Below are 23,240 nucleotides of genomic sequence, written 5' to 3'. Positions count from 1 at the left end.
AGACAAAATTTCTGCACAGCAAAGGAAACAATCAACAAAAGTAAAAGACAACTTGTGGAATGGGAGAAGAAATTTGCAAATGACATATCAAATAAAAGGTTAGTACCCAAAATCTATAAAGAACTTATCAAACTCAACACCCAAAAAACAAAGAATGCAGTTAAGAAATGGGAAGAAGACATGAGTAGACATTTTTCCAAAGAAGACATCCAGATGACTAACAGACACATGTAAAGATGCTCAACATCACTCATCATCAGGGAAATACAAATCAAAACTACAATGAGATATCACCTCACAACTGTCAGAATGGCTAAAACTAACAACACAGGAAACAACAGATGTTGGTGAGGATGCAGAGAAAGGGGAACCCTCTTACACTATTGGTAGGATGTAAACTGGTGCATCCGCTCTAGAAAACAATGTGAAGTTTCCTCAAAAAGTTACAAATAGAACTATCCTAGTTCTAGCAATTGCACTACTAGGTATTAACACAAAGAATACAAAAATACTGATTAGAAGAGGCACATGTACTCCAATGTTTATAGCAGCATTACCAACAACAGCCAAATTATGGAAAGAGCCCAAATGTCTACTGAATGATAAATGGATAAGAAAGATGTGGTATATATACACAATGGAACATTATTCAGTCATCAAAAACAATGAAGTCTTGCCATTTACAATGACGCAGATGGAACTAGAGTGCATTATGCTAAGTGAAACAAGTCAGAGAGAGACAAATACCATATGATTTTACTCATACGTGGAATTTAAGAAACAAAACAGATGAACATAGGGAAAGGAGGTAAAAAGAGAGAGGGGAAAAAACCATAAGGGTCTCTTAACTATAGAGAGCAAACTGAGGGTTGAGGGAGGGGAGGTGGGCAGGGGATGGGCTAAAAATGGGTAATGATTATTAAGTAGGGCACTTGTAATGAGCACTGGATGTTATATTAACTGATTAATCACTAATTTTCACTCCTAAAACAAAAAAAAATTTTTAACACAGAATAAATGGAGAGATATACCTTGAAAAAATACATAAATAAAATGTGGTATATATACACAATGTAATATTATTCGGCCATAAAAAGGAATGAAATCTTGCCATTTGTGACAAAATGGATAGGCCTGGAAAGTATTATGGTAAGTAAAAAAAAGAGAAAGACAAATACCTATGATTTCAATTAATACGGAATCCACAAAACAAAACAAATGAACAAACAAAACAGAAAAAAACAGAAAAAGACTCATACATACAAAGAACAAATGTGATTGCCAGAGGAAGGGGGGGATGAGTGGATAGGCAAAATAGGTGAAGGAGATTAAGAGGTATAAATTTCAAGTTATAAAAAAAATGTCATGGGGATGTAAAGTTTAGCATAATGAATACTGTGAAAAATATTGTAATAACTTTGTATGGTGACAGATGGTAACTCCACTAATTGTGGTGAGCACCTCATAGCATACAAATGTTGAATCACTATGCTGTGTACCTGAAACTAATTGTATGTCAACTATACTGCAATTAAAAAACATTTTTTTAAAGCAGTAATAAGCTTATCTACAGTATAATAATAAAAATGGAAAGAAGGAAATGAAAGGCAGGTAGAGTATACAGAGCTTGTAAACAATATAGAGAGAAAGGTCAAGGGAGGTTTCAGAACAGTAAAGAAAAGAATGGAGATGCTAGTGCCATAGGGAAGTCCAAGAAAGGCATCTGGAGTTGTAAATGAAGATAAGGTTGTTGTGTGAATGTGAATATTGTTAAAATAGGTCTAGGAGCAAACAGAAACTCTTGTCTACAGCTTGGAGTAAAGGGGAAAAAGTCATAAAAATATGAAAAGAAAGGCCAGAAATTTTTGCGCTACAAAGGAATTTCTAAGGCCATTTTTTTTTAATGAGGCTACTAACAACTTTCAAGTTTCAATTATAATATAAAGATGGAAACCAGGTAAGTTAGGAAGGAAATGTGGGTAGTAAGAAAGTGGAAACAAGAAGCACAAATTATACTTCCACAAAGTGTAATAGGACAACTTAAATAATCAATAAAATATTAAAGTCTGTAGGAGATACTGGAAAACTATGGAGCTATTAAAAGAAATGACATAGATTTTTAAAAATACTGACAGAGAAAGATGGTAAAATATCTTGTTAAACTTTTTAAAACACATAGAACACAGAACACTTACATGCACCAATATTAAGCCTCAAAATATGTAAAGTGAAAAGAAAATAACTATAAGAAATGAACAAATTCGTAATAATAACTTAAAAAAATCTTCAATGTTTATTTTTAAGAGAGGGAGTGCAAGCAAGGGAGGGGCAGAGAGAGAGAGAAAGACACAGAATCCAATGGAGGTTCTAGGCTCTGAGCTGTCAGCACAGAGCCCGACACAGGGCTTGAACCCACGAACCACAAGATCATCACTTGAACCGAAGTCAGATGCTTAACCAACTGAGCCACCCAGGTGCCCCCATAATAATAACTTTTAAATATCTCTCAGTAGTTAATAGAATAAACAGACCAGAAATCAGTATGAGCTGGCTCTGGTACACCACTGGTGCTTATTATTGTCATTAATAATCAGAGAAATACAAATTTAAAACACAATATATACCATTCACACCCACAGGCTATCAAAAGTTTTAAAGTCCCAACAATTCCAAGCACAGGCAAGGATATGAAGCAATGGGAACTCTGATTCATTGCTGCTTATACATGCACTTTGTAAAACTCTTTGACTTTGTCTATCAAAGTTGAAGACCCAGCAATTCCACTCCTAGTCAAAATACTTAACAGCCAATATGGAGCATTCCATTTCCCACAAACAGCCAAGCAAGTGAGACTTCAGGGGAGTTCTGGCCTACAGCACGATAGGTCAACAGCTCCAGGGTGTCACATGAGCAGTAGGTATCTGCCTACCGGGGTCCAAAGATTACTACACACACCCCAGAACCTTTGGGGGCTGGGTGATGGGCTCACACATCTGGAGGGGCATGAGAGTAGCTCCTCAGCAGTGACTAAACAGGGCTCCTTAGGGCTACAACAGAGTTAAAAGGAAATTTAGGAATTTGGAGCAGTAGTTTTCTACCAACTGGAACAAAAATTTCTCTATTTTAACATTTGGCATCACCTTAATAGTGTGTACTGGCTGCATATTAATCCTAAATTTTCCCCAAGGAAACTTAAGCACATATACAACAATACATTAAAAGAATTTTTATGCAACCAATGATTAATCATAAGCAAAAAAAAAAACAAAAAAAAAAAAAAGCAAAAAGGAAAGTGAATGATAATGACATAGCCCAGTGTGTATGAATCTCACAAACATGGAGTTGAGAGGAAAAAAGACAGAAAAGAATACATATACTATAGGAAAGGAAAAACAAGATAAAAACAGAAAGGGAGGCAAACCATAAGAGACTCTTAAATACAGAGAACAAACCAAGAGTTACTGGAGGAGAGGTGGGTGGGGGGATGGCTTAATGAGTGATGTGAATTAAGGAGGTCACTTTTGGGGATGAGCATTGGGTGATGTATGTAAGAGACGAATCACTGGGTTCTACTCCTAAAGCTAAAATTACACTATAGGTTGACTAACTTGAATTTAAATTTAAAAAAATAATAATATATATACTGTGATTCCATTCATATAAATGTTTTCTTGTTTGTTTTTTGTGGTTTTTTGTTTTCTTACTGATCAATACAAAATTATCTTTAATTTAGACTGATTCTAAACCCTTAACCTACTAAATAGCCACATCTGGTACAATTAATACAATTTCACTGTACCTTTGTTTCCAGGAACAATTATCACATGTCATATAAAGATTTTAATAGCTAAAACAAAACTATACTGTAGAGAGAACCATAAAACATAAAGAAATGCAAGGAAATTGGGGCACCTGGGTGGCTCAGTCGGTTAAGTGTCTGACTTCGGCTCAGGTCATGATCTCACAGTTCATGAGGTCAAGCCCCACATCAGGCTCTGAGCTATCAGCTCAGAGCCTGGAGCCTGCTTCAGATTCTGTGTCTCCTTCTCTCTCTGCCCCTCCCCCACTCACATGCTGTCTCTCTCTTGAAAATAAACATTAAAATTTTTTTTAAAATGCAAGGGAATGATTACAGGCTTATAAAGGAGAAGCCTGGGTACAGGAAGGATTCTGGGGCAGTAGAAATATCCTTTATGTGTTAATGCATCTGTATAATCTTAATGAACTTTTCTCTACTATCTTATATTACGCAATAAAAGGAAAAAAGTAAACAAAAATCTTCTTCAAATAACAGCTGGGAGCAATGCAGTTGGCAGCTAAAATATGAGAGTACAAATCACATGAGAAATGGGCAGAGCTATGTATCACAGAAGCAAAAGAGGAAAGTGATTGGAGAATAACAGGGCAGGAATGGTATTTATTCAGACAGATCATTATAGGACACTGAGCACCCTGGATAGAAGTGGAAGAGATTCTTAAGTGAGAAAGAAACTTCCAAGGCTAGTTTGCCAAAGAAAAATGGGCACCAAGGGCAAAGTAAGCAAATACACTATTTCTTATTCTTGTTTGTCTTATTATAATTTTGCTAAGAGAAGCTTCCTTCAGAATTACTCTCAGAAAGCAGCATTTTAAAAGGATTTAAGTGAACTGCTAGAAATTTAAGGAAATTACTGAGGATGTGCCAAAATGCTTACTACAAGAGTAGTCAATTAAATATTATTTACAAAGGCAAAAAAGAGACAGATTTGAGTAACTATGCTGTAACAACAAAATACAATTTGCATTTGTTAGAAAAAAAGCTAGAGAAAAATATAGAAAATATTTATAGTATATTAATAAGTAGAAAAATAATTACAAAATGTTATATAAAATATGATCCCATTTAGGAATACTGAAAAAATTTACCTCAAAATCATAAAATGAGCGATGAAATTATAGGTAGATTTGTTTCTTTTGTTCTTATTTGTACTTTGAAACTTTCTATAATTTATGTTGTATGTGCAATAAGACTAATGATATTCAAAAACATAAACTCAAGGGGTGACTGGGTAGATCAGTCGGTTGGGTAACTGACTCTCAATTTCGGCTCAGGTCATGATTTCGGCTCAGGTCATGATCTCATGGTTTGTGGGATCAAGCCCACATGGGGCTCTGCACTGGCAGTGTGGAACCTGTTTGGGATTCTTCCTCTCCCTCTCTCTCTGTCCCTTCCCCATTCACACGTGCTCTCTCTCTCCCAAAAAATAAACTTAAATATATATATATTCATATACATATATATGTGATATACATATACATATATATATATGTGATTCACATATGTATACATATATACGTATACATATATATGTATATATATAGATGTTCAAAATTGCAAAACAGCTATCAAAAATTATGTATTTGTGTGGTCAAAGACTGGGAAAAGCATACCAAAAGCAAAAATAATAGCATTAGAAACGAGGATTATAGATTTGTTTCCTTCCACTTTATTTCTTTTTTTTTTTAAGTTTATTTATTTATTTTGAGAGAGAGTGAGCAGGGGAGGGAGGGAGAGAGAGAATCCCAAGCAGTCTCCACACTGTCAGTGCAGAGACCCACACAAAGCTCGAACTCACAACCCTGGGATCATGACCTGAGCTGAAAACAAGAGCTGGACGCTTAACCAACTGAGCCACCCAGGCTCCCCTCCACCTTCTTTCAATGTTACATATATTTAAATTTTTAAATATAATATTAATTAATTACATCTTATATAGTTATGTATTAATTACACAATTAATCTCCCTGTCTTTCCCCATGTATCCCTCTTTCTCAGGTTATTAAATGCAAAGCAGCTATTGCCTGGGAAGCAGGCAAGCCCCTCTGCATAGAAGAGGTCGAGGTAGCTCCCCCCAAGGCTCATGAAGTTCGCGTCCAGGTAAGTGGAGACTTTTCCTATATAGTACAGAGAAGACACTCAGTGCAGGTTTGGCTTCTTCGGGTCAAGCCTATGTGGTATGACCGAGAGCACCTGGAGTGTCACCTGTGGCAAAATTTCATTTTTAGGTCCAGATAGAAACAGGAATTATCCCAGGAGGGGTAAATTATTAAATATCAGTTGTTATTAATAACAGGTTTAAAATTTAATTCAACTATCTTTACATTAACCATTAGCCCTGAGAATTAGACAAAGGAATTCACTTCAGATTAGAATTAGTTAGGTTTTCTTTTTGCTTTCTTTCTTTTGCTTTATTACAAAGTGATATTAAAAGAAAGATGGAAAATTTGGTTCAACACAAGGTAGAAGGAAGACCTGAAGTGCTGTCCAGGGCAGTATGAGGGTCTAAAATGCCCAGAGGAGAGACAGGCATGGGTCAGCAGGGAAAAGACACTGCACTGAGCAGAGACCACAGACTGAAAGCTGGCAAAACTTCTCCATTTCCCCCCAGCTGGCCCAGCTTATACACTTCTCCTGAGGACTACCACAATATGGGTTTATACATGAGGATGAATAAGATATCCTTGTCAAGAGAATCTTGAATAGTAAGGGATATGTTAGCTATTGAGACATTCCTTTATCCGATACCTCTTTTAAGTATAAAGATTTTATTACCTCTATTTCCTTTCATGTAGTTTCAACAAAATTTGCGCCAGCCCTAGAAGCCTGTGTTCCCTCCACTACCTCTGCCTAAAAGATTTTGTTTATTTTCCCTACTACCTTTGATTTCTCCTCTCCTGGAGGCAGTAATTGCCAATTCTATCTCTTTGTATGACTCTCCAGTGACAGTGAAAGTTAGAAAACAAAGGTTTGTTATTTAGAGGAAAAGAATATATGCTGATATTTTTAATTGTGCTCCCCCCTCAAAATGTAACTCTTTTATTGAGCTCTAGGAATGTTGTAAAGTGTCAAGGTGACATTGGGCCTAAAATTATCCTAACCCTAATGACATAATGACAGAAACAGGACTCAAGTCTGTGATTGCCTTGCAGATAATCGCCACTGCCCTGTGCCATACTGACGGCCATCCGATCAATCCTAAGTTTAAAGAGGCCCTCTTCCCAGTGATCCTTGGCCATGAGGGCGCAGGAATTGTGGAAAGTGTTGGGCCAGGAGTGACCAGTTTCAAACCAGGTACGTCTTTTCCTGATTCCAGTTAAATGGAAATGTCAGGATATTTCAGGGACTGATACAATCTTGGTTTTGCATGCTATTTATATATAGGGGATGTATATTATATTGGTCTCTATATATGGGAACCATCTTTTCCAAAGACAAACTAAAACATGTTATCTATCACAGTATAACAATGGGACAGAATATTTGAAATCAGAATGGATAAAATCTGGATAATATGGTCACTTTATTCACATGTAGCACTGAGAAACTGTCCTGTGAAGCAACCCACAAAGTGAGGCACAAATGAAAATTTATAACAACCTCCTCTAAACAAAACAGAGAACCAATTGAATATTACAAAGAATTTAAAGAATAAGGATATACAGTCAGCCTAAGTGAGAAATATTATATATGTCAATATTAGCTTATGTGTCTTTTTGAAACTTTGTAACATAAAAATAATATGTGAATGGAACATGCCAATGGGCTGAAATTTTTTACTTCCCATTTTATAACATTCACAAAATATTGGAATATGGGTTCTGTAATACTCACTTGTCAAGTGGGATGAACTGTATCATTCTTTCCTCCTTTAATGAGAATGCTCCAAACATAGGAGTATATTAGATTCCATTCCAAACAAGATCAGAGAAACAAATTGCTCCCATAAGCTTTGCATCCATGAAGTGCTCTGGCCAATGTAGTCCTAGCTCTGCCACTTACTGGCTGTGTGACCTTCACCAGTGAAGTCACTTTTCTGTGACACAGCTCAGATTTCTGTTTTCTAAAGTGGAGAGAAAAGGTACCCATCTCAAAGGACAGTTCTGAGAAGTAAATGAGATAATATGGGTAAACAGAAGGATGCCTAGCACATACTAAATGTTGAAAAAATGTTAATTATCATTATTGGGCTGTGATCATCAGAGGAAAGAAGCCATAAGTAAGTTGTATTTGAGTAAAAAAATAGAAAAATATAGAATTTGAAGTGAACTAAATGGTGAAACATGGCAATGATGTAAAGTTTAATCTCCATATCCTGCCTGTTGTTGTCCACCTTTAATAAGGATGCTCTACTCCATACAAGATGTTTAGAAATGTTAAGAAAAAAAAGTAATAGTCATGATGCAGAGAGTTTCAGTGACAGCATAGCCTCAGACAGGACTCTGCAGCTAGTGGTATCAATGCAGATTTGTTCCCCAAGCGCCCAGCAGCAAAATAAATTAAATTAAATTAAATTAATACATAAATAAATATTTTTAAAATTTTTTAAAATACAGTATATTCAATACTTGGGGAATCTTGTAAAGCAACAAAATATTGTAGCCATCTATACTTTCTGCTGAACATATATATACCAAAAAGAATGGTGTTTTCCACTGATACATCTGGTAGAAACTATTTACAAGCTGTATCTTAGGCACCATCCAACACATGGCCTTTCTTTCCAGGTGACAAAGTAATTCCACTCTACATGCCTCAATGTGGAAAATGCAAGTTCTGTCTGAGTCCACTCACAAATTTCTGTACAAAACTCAGGTAAGCTCTATACACTATTAGTAAGAATATGAATTGGTATACGTATTTGGGGAAGTACACTGGCAATACCTAGATGAAGTTTCTATCCACCAATTCTAGTCCTTGGTGTATACAAGAAAGTGTTGCAAAATTACCCAAAGAAACATATGCTAGAATGTTCACTGCAACATTATTTATAACAGCATTTAAAAATAGCCCAATGCCCACCAATAAGAGAACGGATTAACAAAGTGCTATGTAGTAACACAATGGAATACTATATAACAATGAAAAGGGCTAAACTTGATCTACATACAACAACACAGAATAATCTCACATAATGTTAAGGGAAAGAAGCAAGTTGCTGACAAACATGTTTAGTAAGATATCATATACAAAACAATACCACAGACAGTATAATTTATGGTTACATATGCATGTAGTAAAGGTATAAATACACTATTGGAATGATAAATGCCAAAATCAAAATAGTAGCTATTTCCACAGAAGAGAGAGGGATGAAATGAGGCTTAGTAATTTATTCCAAGGCCACACAGATAAAAGTCTTAGAACTAGATTTTGAGGGGTGCCTGGGTGGCTCAGTTGGTTGAGTGTCTGACTTTGGCTCAGGTTATGGTTTCATGGTTCGTGAGTTCGAGCCTCATGTCAGGCTCTGTGCTGACAGCTCAGAGCCTGGAGCCTGCTTCAGATTCTGTCTCCCTCTCTCTCTCTGCCCCTCCTCCACTCACACTCTGTCTCGCTCTCTCTCTCTCAGAAATAAACAAACATTAAACATTTTTTTAAAAAAATAACTAGATTTTGAACATAAGCAGTTGGACTCCAGAGTCCAAAACCTTTATCACCTTATTCTTTAATGAGACTACAGAAAAATCTACTTATCCTTAATACTAATTGAAGCTAGTTATTTTGGAAGCTAAAATTATACTACTCTTACATCTAATCACTATTACTCAATTTCCTTGTCTATAAAATGGGAATAATAATAATGCTTATTTTACAGAGTTGTGGTAGATATTTAAAGAATTAATACACCTTTTTGCAAACTCTTAATGAAATAATGGATTTTGGCAATGACCATAAGTTCTTTCTAACATCACAAAAAGAGAGATAATAAAGTATTATGTGCCTCCAGATGAAAATACACAACACTGCCTTTGAAATACTCCTACAAAAATATAAAACCTGAATTAAATCAATCAGTTAGATTGAAAACACTAGTTTAGAGGAAATACAAGCATGGAGAAACATGTTAAACCCAATTACAGGAATGTAATCAGAAAAATCCAGAATGAGAAAACTCTACAGAACAAATGACTGTTTCTTCAACAAATAAATTGTAAAGAAAAAAATAAGGAGAGAAGTGAGCATCTAGAAAGTAAGAGAGACTTAACAGACATATCAACCAAATGCAATATGTCAACCTAAAAAAATCTCTTTGTTTTTTAATGTGTATTTATTTTTTGAGAGAGAGATGGGAGGTAGGGGGCACAGAGAAGGAGACACAGAATCTTTAGGAGGCTCCAGGCTCCGAGCTGACAGCAAAGAGCCCGATGTGAGGCTCAAACTCATGAGCCGTGAGATCATGACCTGAGCCGAAGTTGGATGCTTAACTGACTAAGCTACCCAGGTACCCCAAAGAATCTATCTTTTTGAGACACATACTAAAATATTTACAGATGAAATAGTAATGTCTGGGGTTTAATTCAAAATAGTCCCATGAGGGAGAGTGGGTGCTGGTGGGGGTGGCAGGTAATAGATGACAGAACATCAGCCATGAATTGATAACTACAGAAGCTGAGATATGGTTGCACAGATATGCAACAACCTAGACTTTCTACTTTCATATATAGTTGAGTTTTCCATTACAATTTTTTTAAGAATTAATACATGTAAACTCCTAAGAGAGTTTCTGGCCCATAAAGAGTATTCAATAAAAAGTTTATCATCTTTAAACTACTTCTGATTATATTTATGTGAAAAGTCTCAAGTCATTTTCTCAATTTTTCTCTCATAAAATTGTCATAATAAACATGTAATGCCCAGGAATTTTTTCAGGAATGTAATCAGAGGTCCATTTACATTCTCTTTTTTGTGTCTTTTTTTTTTTTTTTTTGTAATTTTCTAGTCTAGTCAAAAATCCTATTGTTGATCAAGAACTAATGGAAGACAAAACCAGCAGGTTTACCTGCAAAGGAAAACCAATTTACCATTTCATGGGAACCAGCACCTTCACTCAGTACACTGTCGTGTCAGATATTAATCTTGCCAAAATTGATGATGATGCAAATTTAGAGAGAGTTTGTCTGTTAGGATGTGGGTTTTCAACTGGCTATGGAGCTGCAATCAACACTGCCAAGGTAAAAGTGTTTAATCACCAGGTTGCATAAAATAGAATTTACTAGGAAATAGCGTGATAAATCAGCTGGTTACCTTCAAGTCCTAGCTCTGTAATTTATTACCTCTGTGACTGTAGGCAAGTTCTTTAATCCCTCTACACTAATATTTCCTACAAATAGTTATGCAGATAATTAAATCATATTACATACATAAGATATCTAGTCCAGCAGCTGGCATATAGTTAGCACCTGGATGAGGTTAATTTCTTGTCTCTATACTGATATGCTACCTTATAGACCATCCCTGCCTTAAATACAGCATGCTTAAATATGTCCCCTAAATAGCAATGTTCATCCTGGGACAGCAGATCCAGTCAAGAGGCAACAGAAACTACAGAAACTCCCAGCGATCTCCATATAGCCACCTCTGCTTTCTCCTTGACCCTGCAGATTTCTCTCCCTCAAACTGTGGTAATTCACTTCTGCTTCTCATCGTGCCCATTTGTGGCTCCAAGGGAATGTCTCAAGTGACAGCCCCGATGGTGGCAAGATGCATCCCTGGGATCCCATCTTAGAATTTAGAAGCTTTCACAAAACTTTAATGAGAGACTGGAGAGATGTCACTATCATTTGGATGCCTCAAACAACCCCTTTATTTAAACCTCCTTGACATCACTCTTCATCCCTTGAGTTCAAACTGCAAAGTGCAACCAGAGTGGTCTTTTTAAACAACAAATCTGAAGATTTCATTCCCCTTTCATTACTCCCCTTTTCCCTCAGTGAGCTAGTGATTCTCCCTAATTCTCCCTTTGCAGGCTCACTGTTCCCCCGGGCCTGACCTTCAGTCTCCAGGCTCTAATCACCGGGTCTCCTGGGCTCTCCACACCCAGCTCCCAACAACAGTGCCTGGAAAGCTCCCCTACCTCTTCTGGCTGACTCCATTTTTTTCCCACCTCCTATCAGAAACACTTCAGCCTCTTGGGCATGCATTGGGTATTCCTTCCAGTTTTCCCAAAAGTATCTGTGTTTATCCCTGTCTTCCTTCCTATCATACTATGGAGAAATTTCCCATTTATTTCTCCTCCCTATTAGACTATTTACTCCTTGAGGGCAACAACTCTCTCTTGTTCATTGTGATGTGAACAATCACTCTAGGCCCTATGCCTAGCACAGAGTAGGAGCTTAATAATTTTTCAATGAATGAATGAATGAAGCCAGATTCACGTGCAACGCTTAAAAATCTTTTTTTTTTTTTTTCTTAAGAAAGAAAGAGAGAGAGAAAGCGCGAGTGAGGGGCAGAGAGAGAGAGAGAATCCTCAAGGGGCAGCCCCACGAGGAGCGGCGGGGGGGTGGGGGGGGTAGCGAGAAAGAGAGAATTAGGGCTCACCCTCACCTAATACGGGGCTCCAGCTCACCCAATGTGGGGCTCAAACTCACAAATCTTGAGATTATGACCTGAGCGGAAGTCAGATATTTAACGACTGAGACACCCAGGTGCCCAACCCCTAAAAATCTTGATAAGGCTTGGTTTTCAGCTTTGCAATCCAAATAGTCCTTTTTGTCAGGTTACCTAGAGGTGTTAGAGTGTCAAGGAAATAAACTCAGCCTAACCAAAATAACAGGGTGATCTAGTAGGCAGAATATGAAGAGAAGACTTTTCACTGAGAATTATGTCAACCAAGCAGACAGGAATGCTACTTTTGGCTATCACTGTATTATCTCCCTCCAAAAATTCATTCATTTATTCATTCATTCATTAATAAAAATTAAAAATCATATGCGAAGTCCGACTACATTCTGAAGGCTCCTGGAGGAAGGGGGTTAATTGAGGGAAGTTAAAAGCAGGTGTAACCTTAGCAGTCAAGGCATACTCTCCTGTACATAGTATTGTCAGAATTATTGCTCTTTGGGCCACTCTCTCCTGTCTGGACTCCATGAAGACTGTCACCTTCTACTACTCTAGTCTTTCTTCAGGGATATTAACACTAGAGATTCAGCTACAATTTTCTTTTAAACCCAATCCAAATTTCCAGGACCTGTTCTCGCGGTTGAGGAACACCTAAACCACCTCATAGGATGCTTAGAGAAGAGAAATGAATCTGATAGGAACAAGTTAAGGGAAGTGAAATATCATTAATTCTAGCCAAAAGGCAAGAGTTTTAATAAAGTTTAATTTCCTTCTGGGAAGAAAAGTGATGACACAACTTTGTATAATTAGTGGGAGACTGGCACCCAGCGTGACCAGGAGTCCTAATTCTTTTTAATCAGCTTGTATCCTTTACTGCCAAATTAATCACGTTTCACAGAGATCTTTGGAAGCATGAAAATGTCTTTTAACCGTGTTGTCTGCAAATAGATAATCATCCACTATGAATTATTCTATTTTCAAATTGTGGCGGGGTAGTTTATAGTGACCACCCCCCCCCCCCCAGGACCATAATCAAGGGCACTTTTACACGCAGCAGTCTAGTTGTTTAACACAAGTAATATAGTGTATTCAATTTATACTGTTGGAAGCGGTGTATAACATTGCCTCAATAAGGAAGATGCATTTCTACTTTCAATGACTCTTAGAGGCAAACTTTTAACATTGTAAACATGTGCCACAACATTGTAAACATGTGCCACAACACATGTAAACATGTGCCACAACATTGTAAACATCACACTGTGTATAGAGAACATTATGAATATTTGTAAAAAATATATTTTATTTCCCCCTGAGTAGCAAAAGTCAAACACTGTATGCCTGCCTAATATCATGCATAAATTAAAGTAAGAGATATACATTTTCTCTATTCCTTAATAGTTTTGTTTCCAATTTAAAATATATCAGTACATCCCTTGGGCAGATTCCTCTTTCCCTTTTGTTTATGCTTTAATTCTAACAGCATTAATTAAGCATCTGTGTGGTATTTTTTTGCCACTATACCACTCTACAGAATAACATAATCCAGTTACAGCAACTTTCCTTATCATCTTGTATATTCAGTTTCTATTTCATTCGATGCAATGAACATTTATTAAAGACCCAACACATAGAACACTCTTAATAGCAATGTGAAAGATAATATGAGTTCAAAGAACTTACAGTCTTTTGAAGAAACACGCACACAAATACAAAATCAACAAATCAAGGTAGATTATAAATTATGCAATATAGAAAAAACAAAAAGGAAATATATAAAACCAAAAGAAATTTGTATTTCATGCCTTTCAAATTAATTGGTGATTTGGGATGTGAGTTAATTCACACTTAGAGAAACATTAGTGCTCATTCAAAACCGACTATAACACTAATACAACCAAATAAGGCCCATTAAAAATATAAATTATTTGTGATCTATTTAAAAAGGAAAATAATAAACCCTTTAAAATGTGTGGGTTTTAAAATTTTGTGCTGACAACACTAAAAGGGAACAGGAAAACAAGAGGATTATTTTCACTTGGGCTTATTTCTTACTATTAGCTGATCATTCTAATGGCATTCAAATGATTCTCCAAATTTAGCCAGTGATTCATCCATTTTTATATTGGCAGATTTTCCCTATTGGCTGTATCATTTAGTTTTACGATAGACAGTCTTTTATTTATATGTTCCTGCCCCCACCTCACTCTCTCCATCTAAAAAAAGTTAAGTTCACTTCCATTAACAGTTAACTTAGGGGTGCCTGGGTGGCTCAGTCAGCTGAGCGTCTGACTCTTGATTTCAGCTCAGGTCATGATCTCACAGTCGTAGGATCAAGTCCCCTCACTGGCCTCCATCCTGAGTGTGGAGCCTGCTTAGGACTCATTCTCTCTCTCTCTGTCCTCTCTCCCAGCTCATGCACTCTCTCTAAAAAAATTAAAAAATAAATTTTTTAAAAAGTTAATTTATAATTGTCCTGCCTGCAGGTCACCCCTGGTTCTACTTGTGCCATCTTTGGCCTAGGAGGTGTTGGTCTTTCTGCTATAATGGGTTGTAAAGTAGCAGGAGCTTCCAGAATTATAGCTATTGACATCAACAGTGAGAAGTTTACAAAGGCCAAAGCCCTCGGAGCCACTGACTGCCTCAATCCTAGAAACCTACATAAACCCATCCAGGAGGTCATCATTGAAATGACCAAAGGAGGGGTGGATTTTGCCCTTGATTGTGCAGGTGGACCTGAAGCCATGGTATGTATATTTTTAATGATAGTATATAATAAATTATTATTTATTAACATTAATAAACATTGGCAATGTGCATATCGATATAGTTACTTTGTATATTTTATATACATATATGTATATATTATATATTTATATAGAAAATATTAGCTATTAGATTGCATGTATTAATATTTAATTACAAGTATTAATAAATATTTTTGTATACTCTTCCACATGAAATTCAGCAAAAAGTTAAGAGAAAACTTAGAAATGAAAATTTTAAAATAATTCTGCCTATGAGAAATGACAAAGAAACAACAGAAAAGGCAGATTTGGAGAAGGGAAGGGGACAGAAGGACACGTGTCACCCCTAACAGCTGGAAGTATCCACTCCCAGCTAAAATCAGAGAAGGGAGAGGTTAGCAATTTACAAGCAATCCAGTTCTGTCCATCAGATCTCAGTAAATGAGCTGCAAAATTAGATCCAAATCATATACGTGAAATTTTCAATATATTACACGCACACACACACTGCAAAATTAAAAAGTAGATCTTTTTTTCCTAAATAATTCTGTATCATTCAGATTTCTTCTCTCAAGACGAGCTACATAATTTGCAGGCCCTTCTAGGCACAGGGCCCTGAGCGACCGCACTGGCTGCAGGCCCACAAAGCCAGCCCTGTCTATTCTACTTGAGAAAGTGGGGTAAATCAACCACACAGACAACACATGGAGAAGTTAGCCTGCCAGAATGCCCAGGCTCATCTTCCAGCGAATGTTCACTTCATACCCATTTGTGCAAATACACTAAGAAGAGTTTTGTTTTTTTTTTTATGAGATGACAAAAAAATTTGTCAACTATCTGCCATGGAGTCTTCTTCATGAGTGAGATCTGTGGAGTAGCTATGACACTATGCCCTTTTAATTATGACTTCATTCAACATGGCTCCCAAACCCTCCTCTAGGGAGATGATAAAAAAAAATAGAATTCTGGGGACACCTGGGTGGCTCAGTCAGTTAAGCACCCAACTCTTGATTTTGGCCCAGGTCATGATCTCATGGTTTGTGAGTTTCAACCCCACATTGGACTCAGCAGGGCCAAACTCAAAATAAAGCAGTGTGGAGCCTGCTTGGGATTCTCTCTCTCTCCCTCTCTCTGCCCGTCTCCCACTCACACACACACATGTGCTCTCTCTCTCTCCCTCTTTCTCTTAAAATGATTTTTACAAAAAAAAAAAAAATTTAACAATACAATTCTGTACTTCAGCCTCCCAGTGGCAGGCTTTGAACAGTTCTTCCCCTTGGTTCTTACCCTACTGATGCATTTCCCAGAAGAGAATGGAGATGGGGAAGAGGTGCTGAGAGCATCAGGCTCCCTACCTCGGTCTCTCCTCTCAGAATGCTTTCATTGATAATGTAACTGCTTAAAGGAGGGTCTGGTAGGTAATAAGCACTCAATAAATATCAGCTATTACTGAAAATTCATGCATTAAGGCTCCTTATCCTGCACGTAGTCCCCTGTGTTCAATGCTTCAGACGTTGTCCCTGGCATCTGCAACTTGCATTGTGCCACAATATTCTTCCACTTTCCATAGCTCAAACTTTTTACAAACATTGAAATTCAGCCTATTGATTTTATCTTTCTAGTATAGAGATTCTCAACACCGGCTACACTTTAGAAATGCGTGGGGAGTTGTTATTGTCATTGTTTAATATCAATGAATGGACCATACTCCAGGATAGTCTCAAGAGTCTAAGGCCCAGATACCAATATTTTTTACACATTACTCAAGTTGAGAACCATCTGAACTAAAACTTGGCAGGTTCTATTATCATTTTAAATTATGGAATAGAATTATACCAGAGAATCCAAATAAATGATGGATTTATTTAATCACAAAACATCAGCTACCTACCAGTCCACCAAGTTTCCATTACTAAGGAAAGCTAAATTTCTTGGTTGTAGAGGAGATTCCAGCAATGGGTGTGAACTTGAATTCAAAGACCACTAGTGCTCTAAAGCAGCCTTAAGAACCCAACAGAATAATCAGAAAGTTACAATAATTAACAATATTATAAAGTTTTGAAAATTAAAAGTAATTCTCATCAAAACTTATCAGAGACTTCTAAATAAAACTGTTGTGCATATAATGCTCATTTTTACTTAAGTCATCATTAGGGAAATTAATTCTTTGCTTGGAGCAAAGCTCCAGAAACATAGAAAAGGCAAACAGGGAAAAAAAAATTTTTTTAATAAGATAGTAAATAAGAGTCAATGTAAATAGCTACCTTCAGGTAACAAATAGTGCCTATGGATTTTCCCCTCTCCATAGATCTCTCCATACAGCATAAACGAAAGTATTTCCTCCCAATAAAAAGTCCACACAGAAGAGTTGCTATTTAGAAATGTTATGAATTCTCAAAAGAATAAATATGTAGTCAAATAAAAATTTCAAAACACATTCTAAAAGTTCTAGATCATTGCATTTTCCATCACTCGTAAGACATGGAGAGGGGGAGAATTTACTGTACTTTAAACTGCTTCTTTCACACAGTGATCAGTGATGAAAAAAGCTGTTCTTCCTATTGGGACTTTTGTGAAAGTAAAAATTGCCCCAACAGGTCAGAATTAAGTTGAGCACTGACTATGGCAAGGGGTATAAAATAAAGTTTACACTTTTCTTAAGATTAGTCTCAAAAGATTATAAATGTTCATCTAGTTACCATATGGCTTCTTATGGAATGGCCACCCAGAAATTTATACCTTTCTCAAACTTCTTTATGTTTTCAATCCTTGGCATTTTTAACCCCAAACTTGCAGTAGGTTAACATAACTCTCTCTCATGAGAATATCAAAGCAACTCCCCTGGGCCACTGTCTTCCATGTAGTTATTCAGCCAGCAATCAAGGCTCAGTCAAGTTCAAATTTGTAGCTTCACAATCTCACCACGAGATCATCTTGGTTGTTACAGCAGGAGAAGGAACAGCTGGCAGGTTCTGTTTCGTCTATGAAATAACACACATCACTTCTGCTCATAGCCAATGACCCAGAATTAGTTACATAACTCTACCTAACTGTGAGAGCTAACTAATGTAGGGAAGGAGATGAAATGTTTTATGACCAGCAGCCAGTGTCAGATTCTGTTGAAACTGTTTTGTCCTCTGTTTTAAGTAGCATTTTTTAATTATCTTACTTTGGGATCTACTAAGTTTATGGTGTGTACCTCATTTCCTGGGCTCTAATAAATACTTATTCATTCCTCTCTTCATGACTTCAAAGATTGTTTTTATGCATATAGAACTGCAAATGTTTTACTACATATCCACAACAGATCACTGAAAACTTGGTAAGAGTTTATAATACCTTCTAGAGTTCTTTCCTAACTTCACATGTTACTTTTCTTGACAGGCAATGATACACATTCCAGGTTCACCATAACTATGGTATTAAACAAAATAATATATTGTTTCTTTTCAATATATTTTTGGGTAATGCTCAAAATTTTAATGAATGTTCTATCTGAAACAGAACAGTGGCACCTCAAGTATCAATCAACAATACTATGACCATTTTAGCTTGAATAATCTTATCTTATATGCAGAGTTGCATACGTTTTCCCTAAAGCATTGTGCATACCTACACTAGGGTTCATGTTCTATGTTTTCTGCTTAACCAATCTTTTTTTTGACCTTCCAGAGAGCAGCCCTGGACTGTACAATAGCAGGTTGGGGATCATGTACTTTCATCGGGGTAGACTCTGAAATTAGAGGATTGACTATATCTCCAGTGGAGCTCATAATGGGCCGTACCATAAATGGAACATGCTTTGGTGGTCAGTTTTTTTTTTCCCCTCTTTTAATTATCTCCATAGTAGTACTCAAATTCTTATAATGAAATTATTGAATGGAAAGTAAAAAATATATTGTTTAAATATCTAGTGCCTAATAACATATCTAGAGACTGCATAAAAGCTATTCTAGCAATTATTTGAGAATAAACAAAATTTGTATAAATGGATAACTACAATTTGTAAAGTTCATTTTGCATTAAAATGAACCAACACATGAGGGACAAAAGGTAAACTTCGACCAAACTGAGATAATTCCTTATCTAGAAATAGAAACTAATCTTAACATTCCTTGTTAAGAAAAACTTTTAAACCAATAAAAGTATAGAAGATCAAACATGGGAGGGATAATCTATTTGAAGCAACCCAAATCTGGCTTAGTAATTTCATTCACTCACAAACTGATTAAACCACTTCTTGTCAAAAACCATGTCTTTACGTGGCATTTTGGCCAAATTACAGGTTGGAAAAGCATTGATTCTATTCCAAAGCTGGTTACTGACTACAAGAATAAGATATTTGATCTGGATATATTGGTGACCCATACCCTGCCTTTTGACAAAATCAATGAGGCATTTGACCTAATGAACCAAGGCAAAAGGTAAGTTAACAGAGGGATAAGTGGTTCAAAAAACCTTTACGATGACTCTTTACTTGATGTTAAGAACCAATCAGTTTGTCTTTTCTGACACTTTCCACAACATCACACATACTAGATGTGCTTAAAAGATTAAATAGTGGCCATCTGGGAAAAGAAAAGCTTCCTACTCTATTCCCATAATGTACACTGCCATACATTATTTTTACATAGAGTGGTGATACAAACTGACACAGATTTTCCCTTTCAAAAACCATTGTTAACTCAGTTGGGGCTGCTCCCTAGTAAGAAAGGTTTCCATAGTATGATGTCTGGTCATTCTGGTGCAATATAGCCCTGGGTCCGGCATCATTACGTTCTGCAATTAACAAAAGATGCCCACTCTAGGCCCTTCATTATCAGAACCAAGTGAAAACCATGGATATGTGAGCAGTGAGTGGCTCACTTAAAGAAACTTAAAGCATGCCCTAACTCTTATCCTCATGCTTTGTCACTGGTCTCCCATCAGATACATTCTGACCCACAATTTTAGCTATCTTGGCATTGACATTGGCATAGACCCTGAGAACTAAGTTATAGAAATGTCCCAACTGGGGGATCTGTAGCAGCTAGGGAGCAGGAGAGACTAGGATCAACAATTTTGGTTCAAATGATCAGGCACAATCTTGGTCAATAGAAACAATAGGCAAAAACACCAGGACCACTCTTTCATAGAGGAGATGCAGGACAAAAAAGTATCTGAGAAGACATCACAAAATGGGAGGGGGGGGGGAGGGAGGACCTAAAGTTAAGTGACATGAGTTTGAAGGAGAAAATAAACGTTGCAGAAGAAAACAGGTTCATGGTGTGAGGACCCAAGCTACTTCCTGGGAAAGAAACCTGAGAAATTATTTCTACTGACATGAACTGTCTAATCTGCAAACATATTAGTTGCAATATATCAAAAAGAAGTTCAATAAAAACAAAAAATTACTTAGGCTACACAAAGTAACTTAGTGTATAAACTCTGCAATATCTCACACAATCTCAGTATCCCTATAAGGAGTGGTCCTTAAGTAAGGAGTTTGGTTGGAGTCTGGAGCCTTAGAACCTAAAACTCATAGCTCCTCCACCACTGCCCCTTTTCCCCTAGAGTTTTCAGTCACGGAATATACCCATAGGGAGTTGCTAAGTGGCAGCCAAATGGAAAATGGTCAATTACTTTATTAATAGCTGGGCAAGTCCCCCGTACTCTTAAAGTAGGCCTAGTAATCAGAGGTAGAATGAAAGGCTGAGGGGTAGATACCTGAATGAGGCTTCCTACTTGGCCTCTAGCTCACTGAGAAGACCACATTCCTGCCCACACAGATGGAAAGGTGACAATGGAGAAAGCAGAGGATGGCACTTACCACGTGGGTGTAGGAAGCACAACTGAGGATAGGCCCTCCTACCATACCAACTACATAGCAGTAAGAAAGCAGAGGGAACGCAACGCCCAGTTGGTCTTTTAAGGTGCAATGACCTTGACTCCTGGTAAAAGGACACAGAGGTTCTCCTTCCACGGGTAGACAGATGTAGCTCTAGTCCCTGGGTGAAGAAAACATTTATGCATGGCAAACTGCTAATGCCAGGGCTTCCACAGTTCCAACAGTAAGGTCCAACATAAGGAATTCTCTGTCCCCAAGGATTATCTCCTTCTTTGCTTCTACATGTTGAAGGAATTACCCAGGATTTAGAATATTTAGGTTTTCAGAAAGCATCACTCCAACACAACAAGCAGTGACTATTCCAACACAGAAACCTCACTACAACCTTATCATGCGGCAGCATGGACCTCACCCAGGGTCAGGTGAGGGTTCCGAACTTTTCCCAGCTTACTAGCAACATTTGCAAAGTATTATTCATTCCACGAATGAAAGAGGATGACAAGATAAAAGCAATTAGGCTTAGCAAAGTAGATGTCTATAAAGAAAGATTAAAACCAAATGCTGAAATGAAAATACAGAAATTATTTGTGGGTTTTAGTTACATTTACCATAAAAACTATGCTGACTATTGTTTTATTATTATTAACAGCATTCGAATAGTCCTGACCTTCTGAAGACACGAGGAACAAACTGGAATCCAATCTGACTGAATCTGAACCTGTCTGGTTAATTTATATCCTGTAACGATGAGCCAAGAATTGCCATGAATTTAAACAACTATTTACAATTAACATCTCAACATCAAATAGTTATAAACATTTATGGCATTTGTATCCATAAAATGCATTAATATTTCCTATTTAGCAACTATGATACCTGATGCATTTATGAATAGAATTATATGATGAAAATTGCTTAAAACTCATTCTGGAGAGGTGGGAATGGGGAATGAAGGGTAAGAAGTAAAGCCAGATTGGCTACATGATTATAATTTTTAAGGTTGGGTGATAAATATACAAAGTTTCATTATACTGTTCTCTGTACTTTTGTATATGTTTAAAATTTTCCATAATCAAAAAATTTTGACTAGAAAAAATTATTATATACATATACATAAGATATATACATCATTGAAATATGTTATATATATAAATCGCTGTCACATAATTTCTGGGTTTCAATAAGCTACAAGCTAATCTTCTTTAATAAACTACTAAATAATTTCCTTTCTAACATCTGTTAATTTCTTTTCTCTTAGTCCTACTTTATCACTATGAACTATAATCACAATAGTGGGATATCAGAAGCTATATAAATGAATATATATATATTAAAAATGAAGATTTTTAAAAAGCAAAAACACATGTACACTCTCAAATTTCCATCTATATTAAATGCCCTTTTCATCTTTGATAATCATTAAACATATAATGTCTAGAGCTTTAGAGTTTAATGATCTGTAATTTGCAGTAAGTATTTTTTTTAATATGGAATTTATTGTCAAATTGGTTTCCATACAACACCCAGTGCTCATCCTTTAATGATCTGTAATTTGCACTAAGTATTTTTTTTTAATATGAAATTTATTGTCAAATTGGTTTCCATACAACACCCAGTGCTCATCCCAACAGGTGCCATCCTCAACGTCCATCACCCACTTTCCCCTCCCTCCCACCCCCCATCAACCGTCAGTTTGTTCTCAGTTTTTAAGAGTCTCTTATGGTTTGGCTCCCTCCCTAACTTTTTTTTTTGTCCTTCCCCTCCCCCATAGTCTTCTGTTAAGTTTCTCAGGATCCACATAAGAGTGAAAACATACGGTATCTGTCTTTCTCTGTATGGCTTATTTCACTTAGCATCACACTCTCCAGTTCCATCCATGTTGCTACAAAAGGCCATATTTCATTTTTTCTCATTGCCACGTAGTATTCCATTGTGTATATAAACCACAATTTCTTGATCCATTCATCAGTTGATGGACATTTAGGCTCTTTCCATAATTTGGCTATTGTTGAAAGTGCTGCTATAAACATTGGGGTACAAGTGCCCCTATGCATCAGCACTCCTGTATCCCTTGGGTAAATTCCTAGCAGTGCTATTGCTGGGTCATAGGGTAGATCCATTTTTAATTTTTTGAGGAATCTCCACACTGTTTTCCAGAGTGGCTGCACCCCAGTTTGCATTCCCACCAACAGTGCAAGAGGGTTCCCATTACTCCACATCCTCACCAGCATCTATAGTCTCCTGATTTGTTCATTTTGGCCACTCTGACTGGTGTGAGGTGATATCTGAG

At 36.8% G+C, this 23,240-nt stretch overlaps 1 protein-coding gene across 1 annotated transcript; it reads left to right on the top strand.

Annotated features, from left to right (window-relative positions):
* The first annotated feature begins 4,406 nt into the window (after positions 1–4,406).
* Positions 4,407–21,735, top strand: LOC132692284 (all-trans-retinol dehydrogenase [NAD(+)] ADH4). The gene is made up of 9 exons (XM_078445866.2): positions 4,407–4,536; positions 5,816–5,917; positions 6,970–7,111; positions 8,545–8,632; positions 10,758–10,989; positions 14,863–15,123; positions 18,796–18,931; positions 19,409–19,547; positions 21,600–21,735. The coding sequence occupies exons 1-9, from the start codon at positions 4,519–4,521 to the stop codon at positions 21,622–21,624; spliced, it is 1,143 nt and encodes a 380-aa protein (XP_078301992.1). The 5' UTR covers positions 4,407–4,518; the 3' UTR covers positions 21,625–21,735.
* Positions 21,736–23,240: the final 1,505 nt, after the last annotated feature.

This window comes from Panthera onca, chromosome B1 (assembly GCF_046562875.1).
Source record: "Panthera onca isolate mPanOnc1 chromosome B1, mPanOnc1 haplotype 2, whole genome shotgun sequence".
In the NCBI taxonomy this organism is placed as follows: Eukaryota; Metazoa; Chordata; class Mammalia; order Carnivora; family Felidae; genus Panthera; species Panthera onca.
Note: the sequence above shows the minus strand (reverse complement) of the source record. Positions and strands in the feature narration are given on the sequence as shown.

What these genes read in the sequence shown, in the direction of transcription:
- LOC132692284 (XM_078445866.2), top strand. An exon ending in CTCATGAAGTTCGCGTCCAG is followed by an intron (nt 5,918 to 6,969) that starts GTAAGTGGAGAC and finishes ATTGCCTTGCAG; the next exon opens with ATAATCGCCACTGCCCTGTG. An exon ending in AGTGACCAGTTTCAAACCAG is followed by an intron (nt 7,112 to 8,544) that starts GTACGTCTTTTC and finishes CTTTCTTTCCAG; the next exon opens with GTGACAAAGTAATTCCACTC.